Source organism: Rhodnius prolixus, unplaced genomic scaffold (genome assembly GCF_049639745.1).
Source record: "Rhodnius prolixus isolate KJV_2025 unplaced genomic scaffold, Rpr scaffold_8, whole genome shotgun sequence".
Lineage (NCBI taxonomy): Eukaryota > Metazoa > Arthropoda > Insecta > Hemiptera > Reduviidae > Rhodnius > Rhodnius prolixus.
Window position 1 is genome coordinate 7346294 of NW_027411593.1, and position 22743 is coordinate 7369036.

Consider the following 22743-nt stretch of genomic DNA (forward strand, 5'->3'; position numbering starts at 1 on the left):
AAAATCTTATGGTAGAATCTAAAAGGTTCATCTTTAAAAATCAAAATCAAAATTATACTATAAAAATTTCTTTAAAAAAAGGTGCAGTTTGCTTCAGTAAAAAAGAAAACTATTTACTAACTAATCTTTTGAAATTAGTAGATTTACAAAACCTACTCCAAGTTTTTTTATATTATAATGCTGCACTTCTTATTTCTAACATTTTTTTTTGTTCTTTCCAATTAAAAACACTTCTTTTGTTTTTGTTTTTTTTTTTATTCAAAATTTTATAACTAAGATAGTTTACGACATTCAGAAAATGTAAACTCCTAAGCTTAGTGAAATTTGACAAAAAGAAGGCATTTTTTTTTTTTTTTTTTCTGGCTTGTATATGTTTCTGGAAACGAGTGTAGTGGTATGTTCTGTTTTATTTGTTTGAGTATTATGTAATTATTCCACTAATATTTAGTAATATATATTAAATTATCTAGGTACTCTTTATTTAAAGATAGAAGTTATGATTTCAAGTCCGAAATGTTCAAGTCATTGTCTCAAAAAATCTGTTTATGAACGAACGATTTCATATTTCCCTTTGCGACCACAGCGACCACGACCACGACCGCGATTTTGGCCGTTCCACTTGCTTGTGGGCGTTGCGATCGAAAACCCAAGTGGAACGGACTGAGGGCGTTTTAACCGTTCATGTAAACATTACATATGGCGGCTTCGAAAATAAGTTAGAAGCTTGAAGAGGTTATTTATTAATTTAAACCCCATTTATAAGCAGTTATAATAAACTTTATTAATTATTGGTAAAGTTGACTTATATTAAAAGAATATATATAATTCAATTTTTTATATTGCATTTTGGAGTATTTATAAAATTTACGTTTAAATAAAATTAAAGTGTCTTTTGTGGCAACAGTTGGATATTTATTAATAATGCTTTAGAAAGTTCTTTATCTAGTTCCGATGAAGAGTGGAATGCAATTTTACGAAATCGAAAACTTAGGCCACGTATTATTAGCTATCAGAGTAATTGATCTTTATTCAAATGAAGAATTTAAAAGTTATTTCAGGTAAATGATTTTGTGTTATTCAGTGATTTAGTATGTAAAGGGATAAGTAATTATTTATTTATTTATTTTTTGTAGACTTTCGAGAAACACATTTTATTATTTACATGAAATAGTACTTTCATTTACATGAGATAATTTTTTCGGTCGCCATATTTTGTTTTAAAAATTGCGCCAACTCTGAACGCCCACTTCGACCCAGCTTTTAAGGTGGGGCGTTGTGGTCGTTGTGTGGGCGAAAATAATGACGTCATTAGTGACGTTTTCGCCACGACAACAACGACCGCGGTCGCCAAGTGGAACGCCTGAAAGTATGTTTTGGTCGTTGTGGTCGCCAAGTGGAACGCACCCCTAGAATCTCAAAATTATTTTGTTTTCTTAGGATTGAATTATTTAAAGAGGCTAATTGGCAACCTTTTCTGCAATCTTAGTAAAAAAAAAAACAGTTCTCTAATAATTTATCCATTTTAGAAACAGGTATTTCCATTTCCCAGATATCCTGTACAGCCTCACAGCCAGATAATGATTGTATTCAAGATTTTAAAAACTTTTAAAAGAAAGTTAAAACATTGGTATTGCTAGCGAATAAAAAAAACGTTTTACTTATGTATATTTTACCAGATGCGATTTTTTTTTTCTTTCTAATTTTCAACTTCTATTCAAAATTAGTTTTTCGTCGATTTTGTGAGCTAATGCCTCTCTCTCTCTTCCTTTTCTATGACATCTTAATTTTTGTTTTATATCATTTTAAGTAAAATACGATAATTGATAAAGGTTAATAAGCGTAGTTTATCCCCTGACACTGTTAAGCATATAGGTTCTAGGCAAATTCATATATTCAGTAAAAGCTCCTGACGGGCCACTGAAGACTAAGGAAACAAATTATTCGTAAGGGCATGGTAACAGAGAATCTTTGTAGTTTTTGTCAAAAAGAAGAGGAAACTGCACTGCATGCACATGTATTTTTGCCAGTGCTAAGGGTTTGTATGTATCAAGAGTTTGAAGAAAAAAAAAAATTCATGCTTTCATAAGTTTTCTAAGAGTTTCCTCGTCCGACTTCAATGTCTGATCAATTGACAGAGCTGGAGAAGGTGCTCTAAACTGTGAGCTCTTCAACAGGACCTTCTGGCTCGAATCTAAAATGAGGAAAATTTCAAATTTTAAAAAACCTAGTGCCACTGCGTGTTAAATCTACTTCCTACTAAATGTTTATTACCAGGAAATATATAGTTTTAGTATAAACTTTGAAATTATGGTCCTGTATGTACAAATGAAATGGCTGTTTAGTGGGACGCTTAAGGTTAGAGACCGTCACCAGAGAATTCTGTAAAAAAAAAAATCAATTTTCCTGAAATAATACTCTAATAGTTCCTCAGAGAGGCTGTAGGCTTTCCTGGCTAAGCCTAATGGAATCTAATCTATTTTCTTAAATCATGGACTCGAACATCGAGTATTGATTTGAAATCAATTACTTTGAATTGATGCAAATTTTCTGTAAAAAAAAAAAAAAGAAAAAAGATCTAGAATTGTGATTCTAGCAAGTCTTTTATCAAGATGTGAGAAGCACCAGAATATATTATTTATTCTATAGAACGTCGCCTAACCCACTAGCACTAGATAAAGCTATAGTGTTTTAAAATATGATTTTTATGAAGAGTTTTGTGCCTTTTTCAATGTTGCTTGGTGTTATTTGTTTATGTTAACAGTATCAGTTTAAAGAATGAATAGAAGTGAATTTTGCATGCTGCCATTATACGGTACTCTCAAATTTTCTTCGAATGAATGAAGGGTAAAAACAAAGTTTACAGATAAACTTAAGCCTGGGTAAGATTCAGAAACCCTCACAAATTTTTTTTTAAAGGGAATACAGGAAACTGCCCTTGACTAGACTCAAAGATTAAGAGTGAGAGAGAAAAAAAAACAGATCAATGACTAATATTGTTAGAATTAGTTTGGGTTTAGTAAAATGTTTAACAAATTGTCTTTATAAAGTCTATAAAATTAAAATTAAAATTTACGTTGATTAAAAAAACTCCATATTTTTATATATAAAAAAAAAGGTTTAAATTTTGGTCATTTAAGTGAATTCCAGAGAGGATTAGTTCTTATTTCTGTAAAATATTTTGCCTTTACATTAAATATCGGTGAGAAATCATTGAAATAAGCGACTTCATTTAGTAGTTTCGGACACTTATCTACTTCTACATCAGAAAAAGACACATAATTGCTATGGATTTCTGTTTTATAATTAATAACTGCTTGAGGATTATCTCTAATTGAAATATACAGTGGCGCCCAAAAGTATTTGCACAAGTGAATTATTTCCTATTTCTAAATGAGTACACGAAATAGGATCCCAAAACTTTTATCATTATAATCTTTAGTTCAAATTATTTACATTTAATAACAAAACGAGATAAAACATTAACATGTAAATGAATAATTCAGAAAATAAAAGAAATTGACAGTTCAAAAGTATTTGCACAACAAATTTTATTTTGCAAATAAGATGGCAGAATTTTAATTTTAGTACTTAGTATGAAGTTCCTTGGCTTCAATTAAGGCCTGAAGTCTTCTAGGGATTGAACAAACCAAGTTTTTTAAGATTGGAATCAAGTTTTTCTCATTCTTCGAGTAAAACCTCAACCAGACGGTCCCTTGTTCGTAATGGCGTGTTTGCGCACCTTCTGCTCCAGAATACTCCACACATTTCAATTAGGTTTCAGTCAGGGGATTGCGGGGAGTGTATGCAGTCTTATGGGAACGTTCTGCAGTAGCCACGCTTTTGTTTTCTTAGCTGAATGTTTTGGATCATTAGCCTTTTGAAAGATTAAGGAGTTTTGTGTGCCCAAATTCTCAGCTCTGCTCTTTAAGTTTTCGCGCAATATACTCACATAGCCATCTGCTGTCGTATTGCCATGAATCTATACCACTTTGCCGACTTCGCTGCACGCCACACATCCCCATACCATAACATGCACTCTACCATGTTTGACAGTTGGTCTAACATGCAATATTTTCAGTTCTTGATTTGGCCTTTGCCAAGTGTGTTTCTTACCATCGCTTCCAAAAACATTAAACTTGCTTTCATCACAAAGTAGTACATTTGCCAAAATTCTATAGGCATGTTTAACAGGTTTTGGCGAATTCGAGCCTCTTCCTCCGGTTGAGTTCTTTATGAATGGTTTGCTCCTAGGAACGCTCCCTTATAAATCAGCTTGATTAAGCACTCTTTTTACAGTAGTAACGCTTACACTCTTTTGAGAAGTCGTTTCCACCTTTTCAACCAATTGCCAAGCACTCGATGATAGATTTATTGTTGCCTCATGAATAATGTTCCGACATTCTCTTGCCGTTACAATTTTTGGTCGACCTTTTCTTGGTTTATTTAAGCATTTCCCCATTTCCTCGAATCCTTTAATTACGTACTGCACTGTGGGAAAGCACAATTCAAAATTTTTCCGATTTCCTGGAAGGTTTTCACCATATTTCTTTAAAAAAAAAAAACGATTTTTCTCAGGTTGTGAGGGATAATTGGGCTGTTTTGATGCCATGCTCTATTAAGACTGGTACATAATATAAACAAATGACAAATAACAACTTTAAATTTGACTTTTCTAGTGAATATAATTAAAATTAGTCAATATGAACATATTCATTCTAGGTTGTGCAAATACTTTTGGGCGCCACTGTATTTCATTCATTGAATATTAACTTGATATGTATGTTGTCACTTTTTTTGTTTTTGCCTTTTTTAATAGATATAAATTTTATTAACATCCCAACTTTTATTTTTGGACTTTCATTCATTTTTCCTCTTCTTTATTATTACAAAAATTAGTAAATTAATGCTAAAATATTTAAATAAAACCAAATAAATAGGAAAGTAGTGTTTGATTAGAAAGAAAAAGAGAGCTTAAAAACTCTGTTTCAAAAAAAAGGTGTTAGCCAAAGTTATTGTAACTTCTTTTTAATTTAAAATTAAATTCAATTATGGTTCTGATAATATTTTTGCCGAATCTTATGTCAGTTTTCTATTACTTTAAAACTTATTTTTAGGAACCATTACTCTTTTTCTTGTCTTTTTTTTTTACTCTTAAAGCTCCTAACTTTCATAAAAGTAAGTATATATCCCATGAACTAATTTTTCTTTTTCTTTTTCAAAAATTTTCAGATCGTTTGGATGAATCAGAGTACTGAATGAAAGAGTTGTTAACAGTCGCAGAAGATTGTGTAGTTCATTCTTTTGCTTTTTCGGGCAATTAAAGCTAAATGTACTTATTTGTAGTAAAATACTTCTATAAGAACGGAGTATAAGGTGCATTTTATTTTATATTTTATCAATTTCAAGATTTTTTTTATTTATAAATATTAGTTCATTATTAAACCATTTTATTAATTTTGTCAGTCGTTTAGAATTCATTTTTTTTTTTTTTCAAGAATTGGTAAATGTTTCTTTCTAATTATGTTTTTGTTTATATTGTGCAAGAATTTTTTTTTTTTATATTTTATGTTCGAATATAGAAAAAACTATATTATAATGCCTAGGTACAAAAATTATTTATATTCTGTCTTATGATTCTCAGATTTATATACAATTTAAGTATTGATGCTTTAAGATTATGTGATGTCAGTTTTCTTTTTGATCTTGCTTGTCAAGTATGAAGTGAAATAATTATTTATCTTATTTAAAAAAAATATTGCTTTTGAACTTAATTGTATAACAACTTATTATTATATTTACAACTTAAAAGCAATGCAGAAATTAATTACAATATTCTTTTTTGTGAATAAATTCAATCTGGTCTCAAATTTTTTTTATAAGAAATCATTTATATTACGACCTTTTTAGTAAAGAGCTTCTTTTTTTGTTTTGTTTTTGTTTTTATTGGCTTTCAGATGTCTTTAAACAAAAAAAAAAATCTATGAATAAGTTGTTTGGAATAAATGTATACGTTATTTGGCTTGAATTAATTTAGCATCTACCTTATTTCCATTATTGAATGAAGTAACTGATTTTAGATTAAAAAATTTGCTTTTCTAAAAGAGTCCTTCAATTTTTTACTTTCTCTTACTCATCTAAACAAGAGAAGGTATTATAATATCGTGGAAATTTTCGATCCTGAGTTTCCACCGAAATTATTCGTTTTGAGCTCCTCAGAGTCAGAAAAAGTTGTCTTTTACATATTTTACATATAATTTTTATTTGGAACATATACATTTTACTTGTGATGGTTAAGTAGGGTACTTTTAAAGCGAAAAGAATTAAAAATAACTCAAACGTTTGGAGTATGAAGAAGACTGTGTACTAGAACTTTGAGAATAGTAATACTAAGAGAAAGAACGTGTAAAAATTCGGCGAAGTTAAAAAATTCAAAAAACTGAACTTACAAAAAAGAAAGAGAATTAGTTTTTCTCAGATATTTGCGAATTTATCTCTCCCTCTTTCTTTCTTTTCTTTTTCTCTCATTTAACCCGTTGCCGCAAATGACGGCTATAGCCGTCCGATCTTTGTTGATATGTAGGCAAACGACGTCTATAGCCGTCGTGCACATTTTAATGAATAAAAAAAAGTACAGCGTTAGTACGAAGTGTACTACCGCATACACTTGTTAATTATTGAATTAGTAAAGCTAATGCTGTATAGTCGTCACGACGGTCATAGCCGTCATTTGCTCTGGAAAGAGAAAAAATGACATGAGCAAATGACGGTTATAGCCGTCGAGAGGTTTTTTGGAAAAACCGTGGCCAAATGTGATAATTTTTACTTCCAAATATACAACTTACACTTGATTCCATCTGGCAGTCATAAACAATTGAGAGAAAAAAAAAAGTGTGTTTCTGAGCACGATCATCAAATTAAAAGTGTGCGGCAACGGGTTAAGGATCTAATTTCACTGTGACTAAAACACATGAATCAGCCATTCTGTGACATTTTTACAGAAAAAGAAAAATGCTGACATCTATCTAAACAGGAGAATAAAATAATATGTATTACTTTTTGTTCTAGTGCTTTTTGTACCTTTCTAGCATGATCAATTTTAAGGTAAGTTTCCCTTGATTATTTATTTATGTTTTTAAAATATAATTTCATCATTTTCGTAGTTTTTCATTTGTTTATTTATCATCTTTGTCTAGCTTTTAAAATGTAGTTTATTAGAAAAGAGAGATTCCTTAAGGATTGTAATGTACTTTAGAATAATGTGGTTCTTCCTTTGTCCATTGCGTAAACTTAAATATGTACAAAAAAAATGGAGCTTTATTCATTATAAAATATCATTATCAAAAAAATAGTGATGCACAGTAATTTTTAAAATAATTTTAATACTATAATAATTTGAATATGCACAAATTTGGGTTGTTAAACTGCTGCAGCTAGCTCTGCAGGCTTTCTTTATCAATTTATCTCTATCTATATCTGTAGAAATGTCATTATGCCTGAAAGCAGTTATACTAGAATCTCCCCTAATAAACCTACTTTAGGTAGACCAAATAATTGACAGAAAAATTATGTATTTTGACAGTTGTAACGATCTCTGAGGAGATCCACTTAATGGAAATCCCAAGAAAGGTGAATAAGCATGCTCAGCGCTGTGCTTCTTAGGCAAAATAAAGACTGAGATCTTACCATGTAATTCTCTTTTGTTCCAATCGATTTCAAAAGCAGTCTCACCACAAATTAATGAAACAAACGCTGATATTAGAAGAAAATTCAATACCGACCGTAATTCCGCTTAGTGTCTAGAATAGTAAATAAGGTGTTTCTGAAGCAAAGTACTAGTTTTTTAGCATTTACTATTATGGCTTGATTGTAATAAGTTGGAGACGAGATTAAATGATATAGTTATGACTAGTGTTACATTCAGGATTTTTTATTTTTTTTAATTTCATGCAATTGATTGCAAAGCTGATTGCTGCGTAGGACATTTTTTATAAGTAGATGTAAGGAGAAAGTCAATTATACTTGCTAAAAATAAAATGTAAGCGGGACTACCATGGTCAATTTCTTCATGAATTGACTTATGAAATTTTGTCGTTTCTCAATGATTTGTGAAAAAAAAGTCTCATTATAATAACATATTCTTTATTTTTATTAATCACTTTCAATGTTTTTCTTTAGCATCTCCGTATACATAAAAGCTTTTCTTGTGAAGATATTTCCTCAGTTGATAATTCTAATTTACATTATTTGTTCTTTTAAAAATTTCTCTCCCCTCTTAGAAATTTATTGATCTGCTACTTCTTAAAAGTTATTACATTTATCTTTTAAAATCATCTTACCAAGGAAAAAAATCCAAGACCTTAATGAACTGTTTGGCTACATTTATTTATTTTTTATTACTGCTTTACATTTTTCAAAATATATAATAATTATGCTTCTAGGGTGTTACAGCTACTTTAATACTTTTAACATCGATTCTTCACTGTGCTGCAACAGATACCAGACCTATTCAAAGTCGTCATTTCTTCAAATGGTTTCATCATCCTCACTGGCGAAATTACCATCTACCTAATCACCATCATCTATATCCAGGCTTCCATCACGGTGCAATGTTAAGAAATAGTGAACCACAAGTATCTTTGCAAGATCTTGCATCAGCTTATACTGATGGGATTCCGTGGCCATTGTATCGTTCATCAACTTCCACAAGTAATAGCCAACATTTGTCAAACCTTAATGAGTACAACAATCAAGGAATCAATTCTGGTTTACCTTTTCTGTTTACCACATCAAATGCACCTCCAAAATATGATGATCGAAGGTTTTATATTTGTCCCAAATAATAAATAAATAAAAAGAAACTATAAGTAATTAATGTTGATGTTAAATATGTTTTTAAAAATAAATAAGACTTGAATTTAGTGTTTAGAAATCTTAAAGCTTATTACATTAATAATATATACATTAGTTTTTGTCTAAGATTAAAATAGCCTCTTCAACTTCTTCCAACCACTCTTGGGCGAAAGATCACTATCTCTTAACAAACAGTGTCTTTAAGTCAACTTCTGCACTAGTCAGTCATTACAAGTGACTTCACGGCGCCACATTCACCACTTAAAGAAACTTTTAGTGTTTTACATTTTCTAGAAGACAAGTTCTCTTTCTTCTGCTCTTAATACTTTTAGTGACTGTGAAATTTTTTCATGGTAGTTTATTCCGATCATGAAAATTGTGCGAATAAAAATAATTTATCAGTAGAGCTACCTTTTTTACTTTCTTTTTCTTAAATAATGGCAGTTCAAGACAACTTTATCTGAATGTATTCTTCTTACAGTAAACTTGTTTTTCAATTGTAACCTACCAGAATTTAGACTGGTCGAACTAGTAGAAAGCGTTGATTGAGCTTTCCTAAACAACATTAACTTCATCGGATAATCAGTTATTATTTCAATCAGTTATTTTTAACCAGCTTCAACGCTGGTCAACAGGTCCAACGTGCTGGTGTGTCATAAGGATACAAAGATTTCTCTTTCTCGTTACGCATTCTTATTGAGAATATATGATGAGAATAATTTAGTTAAATATCTGCTAAGGCGATTCGCAAATTAAGCATCGCCCTATATCAAGTTTGTGAATAATGAAAGACTTTATAGATGTAAAATTGACAATTCCACGAATAAGCATATTCATCCATTTGTAAATAATTGACCAGAAACCCGGAGCTCCAAAATTACTAAGCTATTTGAGAAAAAAAAGAAGAGAATAGTTTAAACTTGATCGTACATAGAATCACTGTTTTTATTATAATTCATCTAACAAATACTGATTTAAAGAAATGCAAAGGCTGACGAATACACACACATAAACAACACATTCCAAACAGAAAATCAGTACAAATAAATTTATAGTCTCAAATATTAATAAGTTTTTATTTAAATATTCATACAACTTATTTACCCATTTAATTATCGAAACGTAATTTTTCTAAGCTCGCTATAAACAAAATTGATAAACAAAACACTCTGTCGTCTTAAACAAACTGCTATTAAATTTTGGTTACAAAATTAAATTTTGGATCCTATATCCAAGAAAGAATTTGCTAGCTTCTATCCCTTTCTTTTTGAATTCTATTACTGTAGGTCTTCGATACCAAATTCCATGAGTCCATGTATCTATCCATGCACATTAATACGCATTTCTGAAAAAATGAATAATATTTTAAATGACTAAAAATAAAACTTATTTTTATTTTAACTTATTATAAAATTTAAGCGAGGATGTTATTTTTCGGGTAATCCTTCTCTCCCTAGGAAGTCGTTACTGCCCTTTCTCAATCAATTAAACGAGAGATTCGCGGTCCAAATTAGCTCGAATTCGAATCCGACTCCTTTCCAGTCTTCCATTTAGGAAATACTGCATTCAAATTACCTGCAGCTAGTTAAGATTTGATTCCTTCAGAGATCAGGCCATTACATTGTACGAATTGGAACATAAGCAGATCGGACCACTATCATCTTGACCTTCTCTATCTTCAGTTTAAACTTTAACAATTTAAAAAAAAAAATATCTCACTCCTAATTTTAGCTACAAGACATACGCACCTATTCATCTGTCTTTCATGCCCAAATTACTTTTGTAGGATGCACTACACAAATATGTAGGTTTTTCAATTCAGTTAGCCTTGTGCCTTATCAAGACTGAAAAAATCGAATTAGTTGTTAAGGAAGACGAGGAGGAGCATAAGATATATCAACCAAACAAATTGCCAAAAAGAGGGTGAGAGGTTGGCAAATTTGGTTTACAAATTGAGACTGGAAGATAGAATATGACACGGCAAACCAAGCAGAACTAGGATATGACTGAAGCACTGAAAGCAATAGGTAAAGGCTTATGAAGTAGCACAAAAATGGCGATGGGATTTGAGTTGAATGGAAGATGAGTTAAAAATGCTACAATGCTTTTCTACATTAAATTTTAAAGACCAATAAGTAAGTAGATAATTTTGTGCAATCACCTGCTCAGAATTGTCTAAAGAAGTTCCTGGTTTTCCAACACACTTTTTGAAACATTTTTCAGTCATTTTCTGTAAGAAATAAATACATTTATATTAATGTAAGGCAAATATTTAGCCATTTAAGGTATGTAAAAATTAACATACCATATTATAAACGGTATAACATGTTATATTATAAACTGTATAATATAACATGTTATAGTTCTCCAACAAAGTCTCAATTACCTAAGATATTCAAATAGTTTACGCAAATTTATTGAATTTTGATTCTCCAAACCAAACCCAGTTAACCTAGTAGAAATTTTTTAAGTTAAAGATGTTTAGGTCTAGAATAAGTGGCCATCATCCCAAACACTACTTATGCACAATTTTCCAAATGATAGCTTGAAATAAACACCATTGCTAATGTACAAAATATCTATAAGCACGTTTATAGATATTACACACACATCACACAAAATCTTAAATAATAAAGGTACAAATTTAAGAATTTTACCTACTGTTAATAATTCCTGAGCATTTGCAATTGCTATTTGTTGTTTAACTGTTTCCATCAACTCATCTTTTTGAGATCCAGAAAGCCCCGTGGTCAAAGAATCCATGTTCATCTCAATTCAAAACTAGGATTTAAGTAAAACTACACGAAATTTGAGATTGTACTTAAGGAGTCAGAAAAATTAATCGACCTAACTGTTCATTATTCACCGATTAGAAGAATTTAAGGTATTTTTTTCTGAAATCATACTATCGGTAATATCTAGCACAAGCAGTCCACGAGGCTTTTTTTTGTTTGGTTATAACCTAAAACGGGAAAATTAACATACCTGTGTCATGTTCACGACATTTATTTATCTCGCAAACTTTTTTTCTCCTGTTAAATTTATTTTACCGGTTAATTAATTAAATAATTGAATAAAGCATTATAAAAAATATATTCAGTTTTAGCCCCCTCCTAAAGAATAAAATAAATTTGTCACTAAAGCAGAATCATTTTCCTTGGACTGCACTTTGATTACATGTACATACATATGTTTTAAGTAAGTAGTAAGTGATATTGTCATCCGATAAAAGTTTGACAGCTATGCATTTAAGTACGAAGTCACCTTTCAGCCAATCTATTGTCACTTTCAATGTATTTTCATATTAGCATAAAGTAATGGCAGAAGATTGAAGTCTTACTGTTGTTTAATGGATCTCTTTAACAAAAACTTACAGTTTAAAATGTTAAGTATAAGGGCTGATTAAACGCCAAAAGGTACACAAATCAGCAAGAACCCAACATTTGATTAATACTTCATTGATATCATTTAAGAAATTTTACTGCATTAAATTTTCATTGATATTTTTAGAATATATTAGATGTCACAGACCCTTATGCTGGCCACTTCATTTATAATAATTTTTTTGTGAGAATAATAATAAAATGTATATTTCTTCATCATAACTAAATAGAAGCTTATTTTAACTCTATTCCACATTATTTTTCTGATTTATCTCTATTATGCCCTTTATTCTGTGTAATCACATACACGTGCACATTAAAATAAAATAAAAAAAAGACAAAGGTAGTTCTGATTACTATTTAAATTTGAATCACGAAGTTAGAACAAAATTTGAATCTTCAATTCGTCTAACAGAGTATTTGAGAGCACAAATAACACACAGTTAATAACAAGTAAATTATTCATTTCTCAGTTGTAATTTAATGCAGTCCCTTTAATTGAGTAATTGCTGTAAAATACTTTAATAATTAACTGTCCTAAATACTATGTGCAAATCTTATCTATTTTATATTCCATATATATATATATAAGATTGTGGGAAGAACACCTAGATTAAGAATGTAGTTGAAGAAAACTATATTGTTTAATATTAACCCAGATTAATTATTACCTATTATTTTTAACCCTTGAATACATAAAGTAACAATCACTTTAATCGAAGAATTAACTTAAACCGACGATTTTTATTTAAAAACTAAATAAATAAAATAAACATAACGTTTTTCTTTCAACCTGTGATTAATAGTTTGATTATTGCAGATTAATAGATATTACAGTCAATCTAAGTGAAATGGTGCGTTACTTGAACAAATATTTTGTAGATGAAAATGGCCAGCATAAGGGTCTGTGACATCTAATATATTCTAAAAATATCAATGAAAAGTTAATGCAGTAAAATTTCTTAAATGATATCAATGAAGTATTAATCAAATGTTGGGTTCTTGCTGATTTGTGTACCTTTTGGCGTTTAATCAGCCCTTATACTTAACATTTTAAACTGTAAGTATTTGTTAAAGAGATTTTTGTACCTTTTGGATAGATTTCCCTTTTTGCTTTACAGATTTTCTTAACATTTGGAATAAGCAATAGTTTCATTACAACCTGATATGGTGTTAAGTCACACCCGTAACTACCACTGGAGAGGTCTTTTAAATGAACGGTCCCAAAAGAATCCGCAACAACAGTTTTCTTCGGTAAACGTTTCAATTAAAATTGGAAGGTATTTGTGAGTAAATAACAAAATATATCAAATTGGTCGTAGTTATTGATTATTAAGGCGGGCCTTACTTAAGTGGTGCAAACTCCGTTTCTAATGTTGAAAACTCGAGATCCACAAAAGCTTTATTCTCATAAAATATCGAATCGAATGACAATTCGACGATTGACGTAAATCAGTTCACGCGTCGATAATTTAAACGATTGCAATACTTTCTCTTAGTAGGTGTAAAAGCATAGTAGCATTTTGGAGTCACGTATGGAAGCTTTTACCACTTCTTCGTGCTAAACTTTATCAAAGCGGACTAAGTGTTATAGAAATAATAGTAATAATACTTTTACTTGCTTGGGGCAAACTCCCCTTCTTAAGTGGCACAGCGTCGAGACTTAAGTGCAAATCTGTACAAAATTTCGATTCGAATGACATTTCATTCATGAAAATCAGTTAACGCGTCGATAATTTGAAACGATTGCTGTACTTCCCCTTAACAGGTGTAAGAGCAGATCGTCTCTTTAATGTTACGTAGAGGAGTCCTAACCCTTTCATCCTACCAATTTTTATGAAAATCGGGCAAAGATTTGCAGAGTAATTAGTAATAATAATTTTGAAGAGGGGCCTTATGTACATGGGGCTAACTCCTCCCACATTTGATATACAGTGTCGAGACCCCCAAAAGGCACATCTACATAAAATTTCGAATCGAATGGACACCTCATTCATGAAAATCGGTTAGCGCGTTTAGGCGCTACGTTGTTTACAAAAAAGGTAACAAGAAGAAGAAGAAGAAGAAGAAGAAGAAGAAGAAGAAGTACAAGACCAATTTTTGAAAATGCCGTTTTTGCTCATTTTCAGCAACTTTTTTCTCGAACTCTATTATATCTGTGTTGTTGCAAGACATTACAGTCATTAAGGAGGATTTGCCCTACATTATAAAGAAAATTTGAGAATTTTATTTTTTATAGAAAAAGAGAAAAAAATTGTCAAAGTTGGGTGTTTTTTAAACGCTACGCTTTTTCGTGCACTTTTTAACGATCAACCCTTATACAACTGTCCTCTCGGACAGCTTTAATACAATGGATTACCATGGCTGAGGGACAACGTTAGATTTGTTGACAACTTTTACTCTACATCTTCAACTTCTTATAAAAATCGTTATTTTTTATTGATTTACTTACTAAAATTTTAGTTACGTTATTTGAAAATAGTGAAATATTCCATACATCTTATGGAGATTTATTAAGAATTTTCCTCCTTTGTTATACCAATATTACTGTCTATTAATGATTTTCAACGTTACGCTTTTTCGTGCAGTTTTTGATGATCAACCCTTATACAACTGTCCTACTGTTAAATTACTACAACTGTTAAATTAAAATAGTTTCATAAGATTGGTTGGTTCTATTATACATAACTTGTAAAGAGAGTGGAATTTATAAATATATTACTTCGGTATTTGCTCTATTTAAATCAAAGAATAAATCAGAAATTGAAGTCCTTATATTTAAATTAAAGAAATGGGGCAACCTAATTAGAAGTTCTATACATTCTGTTCTTACTTTAAAATTAAGAATGGGGAAAAATAGACGCCAATGCTATCTAGCGGCAATAGCTTAAACTAGAAAGATGTAATTACGTAGGAACTAGTTCCAGCAATTACCGCTAGGAAGCATGAACATGTACTTTGTAACTATTATAATAAACAATAAATAACCTCCTAACGCTAACGAAACTACTGTCTGGTAAGGCAGTTGGGTAAAAAGGTTATTCGGTTTTGTCCAAATATGCACTTTATAATGTTGCAACAGTAATAATTTGCTTATCAGTAACAGTAATAAATGTTTATCAACGTGTGTGAAAAATATTTTATATCATCAGTATTTTAAAAAAAAGTTTTCCTCTAAAAAAAATTCCATGTTTTAAATTCACTGTTTACCTCATAATTTGATGTTTTTTTAAATTTTCTGATTGATAGTTTTAAGTTCATGTTGCTGTAACTACGTAAGTGAGAACTTTACATACCTTAGAAAACTGATTGTATTATCTGTTTGCATTAAGCGATAAATTCGTAGGAAACTGTATATGTTGGGTCGATCTAGACTGAAAATTAAGAAGTAAAAACCATTGGAAAAAGTAGAAATCGTTTTCTACTTTCACCCGAACACTCCTGTTTTTACATCTACCCAATATGTACTATCTAGCATCAAATACATCAAATACTGACACAGCAGTCTTCCAGTGAAATTAGAAAACAATTTCTCCTATTTCCAATGGTTTTTATTTCTTGTGTTTCAAAATGGATGGACCTAATTAGTACAATCTAGCATTGGCTTTAGTGTTAACTATTAAATCCAGGAGCAGCATCATTTCTGTAAAGTTAGATGAAAAGATCCTCCTATCCAATGGTTCTTCTTTTTGTTTCTCAAAATAAATTGACGTAGCGTATACAATCTAGCATTGCCCTTAGTATTAACTGTCCTATACGGAAACATGAGTATTCTAGTGAAATTATGAGTAATGTTCATCTTTTCTAATCGTTTTTACTTCAGGTTTCAGGAAATGATTTGACTAACATATTCATCCATATTTTATTTAACAATAATTATTTCTCAGTGAAAATGCCATATTTTAAATTTCGCTCCCCCTTACCGCATAAAATAAATTTCTAACTTCTCAGTTATAAAATATTACTCGCCCAGAGTTAAAAAAAAAAAAAAATTCCTTTTAACATTTACTAGATTTCAATTATTTTAATTCATAATTTTTACAAATGTTTGACAATTCGTTAATATTTTGGATAACCCCACGTAACCTCCCTTACTCAGTCTGCTCAGTTAGTAAGTATGGTGGGGCCCGGGGAGACCTGTGAAGTTGAAATCCTTACCCTAATCACGTTCTACCTCTGAGATGGTTGAAAGACCGAAACCGATAAGGGGTATAATAAAAATACGTCATACCACGGGCAAAATTACTAGTATTATTACGCACTGCGGACGTAACCTCATTTTCATGAGACTAAAAAATTCTTAAGCCTTTACGAAGATCTATAAAAAGTAAGGTTCGAGAAGTGTTAGCTCTATATCGAAGTGAAGTAACGAAAACCACAAGTCAAGATTCCAAGACGAGGAAGATGACTAAGCTTAATTCGCTTGTAGAACGAGTTAGACCTGTACTTGAAATTGACTACTTATATTACATTAACAGTATAACTGAAGAGTCATTAAATCAACTGTTACAGATTTAATAAAAAGGAACCTTATTTAATAATATTAAGTAACGTACATATGTAGGTATTACATACAATTGTTTATGTATTTTGGGATAATCGTTTCATGCTATTATTATTGTTGTACTTCGTGTAACATAACCAGTATAAAAACAAAATAACAAGATGACAATGTGTATATATAATACATTTTAGGGCTTGAAAAAGGTGTGAAATATATCGAAACTTTGGTATTAATTCATGATGGTGGTTTCAGCACTTTAGATGAAAAATTAAATGGCTTCATAAATATGACTGATAAGAAGTTACTTGCTCTGTATTTCGCTGGTAATGGTTTTGACTATTTCGTAACAAGAATGAAGAGGGTAGTAGTGCCTACAAGCAGGAGTAGAATGAGAAGTACTTTTTGGAGCAAGTGTGAACAAGACCTTTCCTTTTACATCGGCTTCATAAGGTATTTTATTTATCTTTGTCAATTTGCCATTTAATTTTTTACCTTTACTTTAATATCCACCAACCACTCGTTACAATTCAATTACTTTTTCTTACCCTTGATAATTACAAGGAGATACGATCAAGTAGAATGTTCTTCAGTTTTCAACGGAAATATTTGTTTTCGATAAATGTTTTTACGAATCGTCAAGTTTTGTGTGAGATGAAAATAAATAATGGAAAATCCAAATTTTGATATTTAGTTTGATGGCTCCTTTTGGCGAAAATCTGTCAATCTAACTACAAATTTACTGAATCTGATTTTTCGTATTTTCTCTTGAACAGCATTTACGATTTTCTGTAAACAAAGTACTTTCATTATATTATTATGATCTAGAGCATGTATTGAAACATTTCTCTTAAAACATTGATAAAAAAACTAAAAACTCTCTGTAATAAATATAAGACTGCTGTAGTAGCTGGTGTGGAGCAATCTGTACTTTGACAGAAATCATGGGGTACTTACTACCTTTCCAATTGTCAACGAATTCAGTCACCCCAATCAAAAATATTTAGGAAATTAGTATATGCTCTTCGGTTCGCATTGATCTTACCATTCATTATGATCTCGAAATATTTTGTACTCTATCTAGCGAAATCCTTTCTTTGCAAAGTTATTGTCATGTGCACATAATTGTTTTAGTTTAATTACAGTCACATTTATTTAATTTTATGAATAATAATTCATCAGTTATAGATATTAAATGCGTTTCTTTAGATTTAATGAATTAAATGAAATAATTTTGAACAAAGTTGAATTTGAAAAATCGTTTATTTTGGTTGATAAACCTAATAAACTAATGATTTAAATTTATGGCAGAGTGTAACTTGACTTAAACAAGTTTAGTATTACAGTTAAATTGCATCGTAGGAGTAATTCATGTTAAAATAATTTAATGTTTGACAATGCTATGAATACGTTCTAAAAGATTGATATGTTTAAAAGATTTTTACTAAAATTTCAGTATTAATATTTTATTTGTTTCTTACATTGTTGAAAGATACAAATTTATCTTAAACAAATGGTTGCGTTTAAATTTGTAGTATCATTGAATAGAATGCTTTTTAATTTAAGATTAACTCTATGAACTGTTTATTTCATTGAATAATGATTTTCAGATTGAAAGCAGCCAATACTGTGAGCCAATAACTGCAAAACCATCCATCAACTGAAGTGGAAATGAAAAAGACGTTGAGAAAACATCACTCAAATGTGTATGTACAAATGACTTTTTTCTTATGAATCAATTACTTATTATTTAGATCTAGGTAAATTGCATGTTTGTATCACAACCTTATTAAATGGTTTTTTGATTTAAAGTGAAAATAAAAAGTGTTATTTAGTAGGAGAATAAATAAAAACCTTAAATTTGAAGAAAAAAATTGTTTATTTTCATACCTATTTTGTTTTTACAAAGACTTCATATTTTACATTCTATTATACGAAAGATATATATATATAAATCAATAAAATATAAAAAGAATTGCTAAAAAACATTTAAACCTGACAGAGAAACTTAAAATAATTAATAAATAGTTATTTTCAATCATGTTTGTTTTAATTTTAATGAAAAATTCTATATCAAATATAATAGAATCGCATGCAACTTCTGTAGTCTTTATTCAATAATTTTTTACTAAATTAAACTTTTTAACAAAAGAAAATTGAATATATGTTTGTTGATACAAAAAATCTGCACTTTGTGACATCTGACAGAAATCGTGTAGTACTTACCTTTCCAATTGTCAACGAATTTGCTCTTCCTAATCAAAAATCTTTAGGAAAAGAGTACATGCTCTACGGTTCGCATTCATCATAATGACCTCAAAATCTTTAGGAAAAGAGTACATGCTCTACGGTTCGCATTCATCATAATGACCTCAAAATCTTTAGGAAAAGAGTACATGCTCTACGGTTCGCATTCATCATAATGACCTCAAAATCTTTAGGAAAAGAGTACATGCTCTACGGTTCGCATTCATCATAATGACCTCAAAATCTTTAGGAAAAGAGTACATGCTCTACGGTTCGCATTCATCATAATGACCTCAAAATCTTTAGGAAAAGAGTACATGCTCTACGGTTCGCATTCATCATAATGACCTCAAAATCTTTAGGAAAAGAGTACATGCTCTACGGTTCGCATTCATCATAATGACCTCAAAATCTTTAGGAAAAGAGTACATGCTCTACGGTTCGCATTCATCATAATGACCTCAAAATCTTTAGGAAAAGAGTACATGCTCTACGGTTCGCATTCATCATAATGACCTCAAAATCTTTAGGAAAAGAGTACATGCTCTACGGTTCGCATTCATCATAATGACCTCAAAATCTTTAGGAAAAGAGTACATGCTCTACGGTTCGCATTCATCATAATGACCTCAAAATCTTTAGGAAAAGAGTACATGCTCTACGGTTCGCATTCATCATAATGACCTCAAAATCTTTTATTCTCTGTCTAGCGAAATCCTTTTTTCCCGATTTTATTTTATTGTTTTGATGAAGCTCTTACTTTAGATGTATAGTATTGAAGAATTTCTTCATTATTATGTTTAAGGAAAAGTTTTATATTTAAAGAAAATTTCAATACGTAATGTGACGAGAATTTGTGAATGCTCTCAACATTCTCAGAATTCGTTTGTGTAGCTCATTAGTGCATCGATTAAACTAAGTTATGAATGTTATTTTTGAAGTTTGTTTAAGTTTTTAGATTGTGTAGGCTTTTAATCGATCTTGTAGGTTACTCCGAGTAAATTCTTTTTAGTTTTATTTCCGCTTAAAGTTCATTAAACTTTTTTTACTTATGTGACATACTTTAGTTAATGGGGCAACTTATTCGGTGTAGCGTATCCTTAGTGTCAAATTTCTACCTATTTTCAACACTTCATTTCTACCTATATATTTTCAGACAGCAATGTTTTTTTAATATTTTAAGCTGTTATTTGCAAATTTCATTTCTATAATAAGAGAATTGTCAGTATTGTAGTCAAGTTTAGAGTTTAGTAAAACGTAATCGCGATTCACGACTAAATTAGTGACAAACAGATAAAAGATTTAGGTTTTTTAAAAAAAAGATCAATTCATTAGGTTAATCATAGTGTTTATTTAATTTATAATTTACATAAATAGATGTTTTTCTCGTGCTTCTTAATACTAGGTAAAACTCAATATACATTTAAATTATTTGAATTACAATAAATAATGTTAATTTTCAGGATTAAATACTGGTGATTCCAGAGTACTGCCTGCAAAACTGTATATCAATGGAAGCCCCAGTGAAAAAGACGTAAAACATCAATCCAGTGTGAATATTCTCATATTTAGTATATATTTAATTTTGTTAGGAATCTATTAAAAATGGTATGTAATTATTATATGTAATATGCATGTTTTTATCAAAATTAAAAATTGCAAGTTAAAAAAGGAGTAATTTTTTTTGCTGAATAAAAAGTGTTCAAAAAATGATTTTTCCATTTAATGTGTTGATTGATATTTTACACTCACATTTAACCATGTTGACGACTCACTAGGCCTATACAGAGTGAACCAGTAAGTATTGTCCATAGACCTACTGTGTGTAGTACATCTAAAGTGGAGTTCAATGACATATTGGCCAACTTCATATTTTCCACTGTTCGTCATTGAACTCCACTTAAGATGTACTACACACAGTAGGTCTATGGACAATACTTACTGGTTCACCCTGTTTAGAACAATTTTACATTCAAATTTAACCAAGTTGACGACTCACTAGGCTTATATTGAACAATTTACACACACCTTTAAGAATGTTGACGACTCACTAAACATATATAGGTTTATCTTACATTCACATTTAACCACGTTAGAAACTCATCAGACTTATATAGGTTCAACTTACACTCATATTTAACCCTGTTTGCGTCTTACTAGACTTATACAGGACTATCTTACACTCGCTGTTAGCTTATTTTTTTACCGCTTCACATGTAACCTATTTATTAATTTGTTTACTTTTGTCAATCTATATATACAAACAAAAAAAAGAAAAGTATTCTACGTTCCAAGCACACCTGTTCCTTTAGAATTTAAAAAATACCTTAACAAAAAGTGGAGCCTTTGCTAAGTTTACATGTTTATTTTTCGAGGTTTTCGCTTTGAATGATAGAATATTTCTAATTTTTTAAAATATATATACTGACAAAATTAACAAATAGGATACTAGTTACATGGTAAAAAGTAAGATAAATGTGTTTGTAAGGTGGTGCATTATAAATCTTGTGAGTCACCAACTTGGTTAAAAGTGGGTGTAAAGTGGTTTTATATAAGTCTTGCGAGTCACCAACTTGGTTAAAAGTGTGTGTAAGTAAGTTCTTTGTAAGTCTTGTGAGTCACCTTCAAGGTTAAATGTGAGTGAAAGGAGGTCCTGTATAAGTCTCGAGAGTCACCAACATGGTTAAATGTAAGTGTAAGATATTCCTGTATAAGTCCAGTGTGTCGTCAGCATGGTTAAATGTGTGTGTAAGATAGTCCTGTATAAGTCTTGTGAGTCACCAACATGGTTATAAGTATGAGTAAGGTGGTCCTAAATAAGTCTTGTGAGTCGCCAATGTGGTTTAAAGTGAGTGTAAAGTGGTCCTATATATGTCTTGTGAGTCGCCAGCATGGTTAAATATGGGTGAAAGGAAGTCCTATATAAGTCTAAAGAGTCACCAACGTGGTTAAATATGAGGTTGTAAAGATTTTATAAAAATTTATTGTAAAAAATGTATCAATAATTAATAAATAATAAACGATTTAATTATGACAATATTGTATTTATTTTCCTTTTTAATCTCTCAATTATATGAAAAATTAAAAAAAAAAATGAAAAAATTGCGTAGAAATGAAAAGAAAATATGAAAAAAAAGTTAAAAATGGCTGCCAGAGTCTAGAGAGTGTGAAGAAGCATTAAGCAAGGTTACAACAATGGCCGCCGAAGTCTAGAGAGTGTGTAAGAAGATAGTAAGGTTACAACAATGGCTGCCAAAGTCTAGAGAGTGTGTAAGAAGCATTAAGCAAGGTTACAACAATGGCCGCCGAAGTCTAGAGAGTGTGTAAGAAGATAGCAAGATTATAACAATGGCTGCCAAAGTCTAGAGAGTGTGTAAGAAGATAGCAAGATTACAACAATGGCTGCTAAAGTCTAGAGAGTGTGTAAGAAGATAGTAAGGTTACAACAATAGCTGCCAAAGTCTAGAGAGTGTGCAAGGAAGGCTACGAGAGGTAAAAGAGACAGCACGAGCGATCTAGTGACAGCTGGTGGAACTAAAAGTAGGGGGGAGCCCGTTGTCATGGTGATATGACGCTATCTAGAGGGTATATAAGAAAGTTCGCCGCGCGGGCCGGGCCGGGTGGGGCGAATAGTTGCCTTCCGACCGTCGAGGTGAACACATCTCCCTAACCATTACCCAAGAACATATCATCAAGATTGTTGATGTGGAGAGAGGTGTTTTGACTAGATTACATATTTTTGGAGCGACGAGCGACATAACC

The 22743-nt window shown here is 30.7% G+C and overlaps 3 protein-coding genes and 1 long non-coding RNA gene across 9 annotated transcripts in view; 3 read left to right on the plus strand and 1 right to left on the minus strand.

Moving 5' to 3' along the window:
- LOC141450788 (uncharacterized) overlaps positions 1-6014 on the plus strand; it is a 136050-nt gene extending 130036 nt beyond the window's left edge. For all 4 annotated transcript variants that reach the window (XM_074121593.1, XM_074121592.1, XM_074121594.1 and 1 more), the window contains one exon: positions 5230-6014. The gene's annotated coding sequence lies outside the window, so the exon portion shown is untranslated. The remainder of the gene's footprint in view (positions 1-5229) is intronic.
- A 931-nt stretch (positions 6015-6945) lies between these two features.
- On the plus strand, positions 6946-8936 carry LOC141450789 (uncharacterized). Its single transcript, XM_074121597.1, has 2 exons — positions 6946-7101; positions 8439-8936. The coding sequence occupies exons 1-2, from the start codon at positions 7087-7089 to the stop codon at positions 8838-8840; spliced, it is 417 nt and encodes a 138-aa protein (XP_073977698.1). The 5' UTR covers positions 6946-7086; the 3' UTR covers positions 8841-8936.
- A 962-nt stretch (positions 8937-9898) lies between these two features.
- On the minus strand, positions 9899-11947 carry LOC141450790 (mitochondrial import inner membrane translocase subunit Tim13-like). Its single transcript, XM_074121598.1, has 3 exons — positions 11512-11947; positions 11012-11080; positions 9899-10195 (listed from the first exon to the last, which is right to left on the minus strand). Exons 1-3 carry the CDS (start codon positions 11617-11619, stop codon positions 10097-10099), a joined length of 276 nt encoding a protein of 91 aa, XP_073977699.1. The 5' UTR covers positions 11620-11947; the 3' UTR covers positions 9899-10096.
- A 3282-nt stretch (positions 11948-15229) lies between these two features.
- On the plus strand, positions 15230-21307 carry LOC141450794 (uncharacterized). Of its 3 annotated transcripts, none has more exons than XR_012456325.1 (4): positions 15230-15508; positions 16990-17187; positions 18345-18440; positions 20445-21307. It is a non-coding gene; the product is annotated as an uncharacterized lncRNA (long non-coding RNA). The 3 variants fall into 3 exon arrangements; XR_012456326.1 differs by lacking the exon at positions 15230-15508 and adding an exon at positions 15526-16793; XR_012456324.1 differs by lacking the exon at positions 15230-15508 and having other exon boundaries at positions 15535-17187.
- Positions 21308-22743: the final 1436 nt, after the last annotated feature.

Bases quoted from the DNA above. Each gene is read 5' to 3' on its own strand.
- LOC141450790 (XM_074121598.1), bottom strand. From the start codon at position 11,619: ATGAACATGGATTCTTTGACCACGGGGCTTTCTGGATCTCAAAAAGAT. The intron at 11,081-11,511 runs GTAGGTAAAATT...TATTTCTTACAG, and splicing joins ATGCTCAGGAATTATTAACA to AAAATGACTGAAAAATGTTT. The intron at 10,196-11,011 runs GTGATTGCACAA...TCATTTTTTCAG, and splicing joins CTTTAGACAATTCTGAGCAG to AAATGCGTATTAATGTGCAT.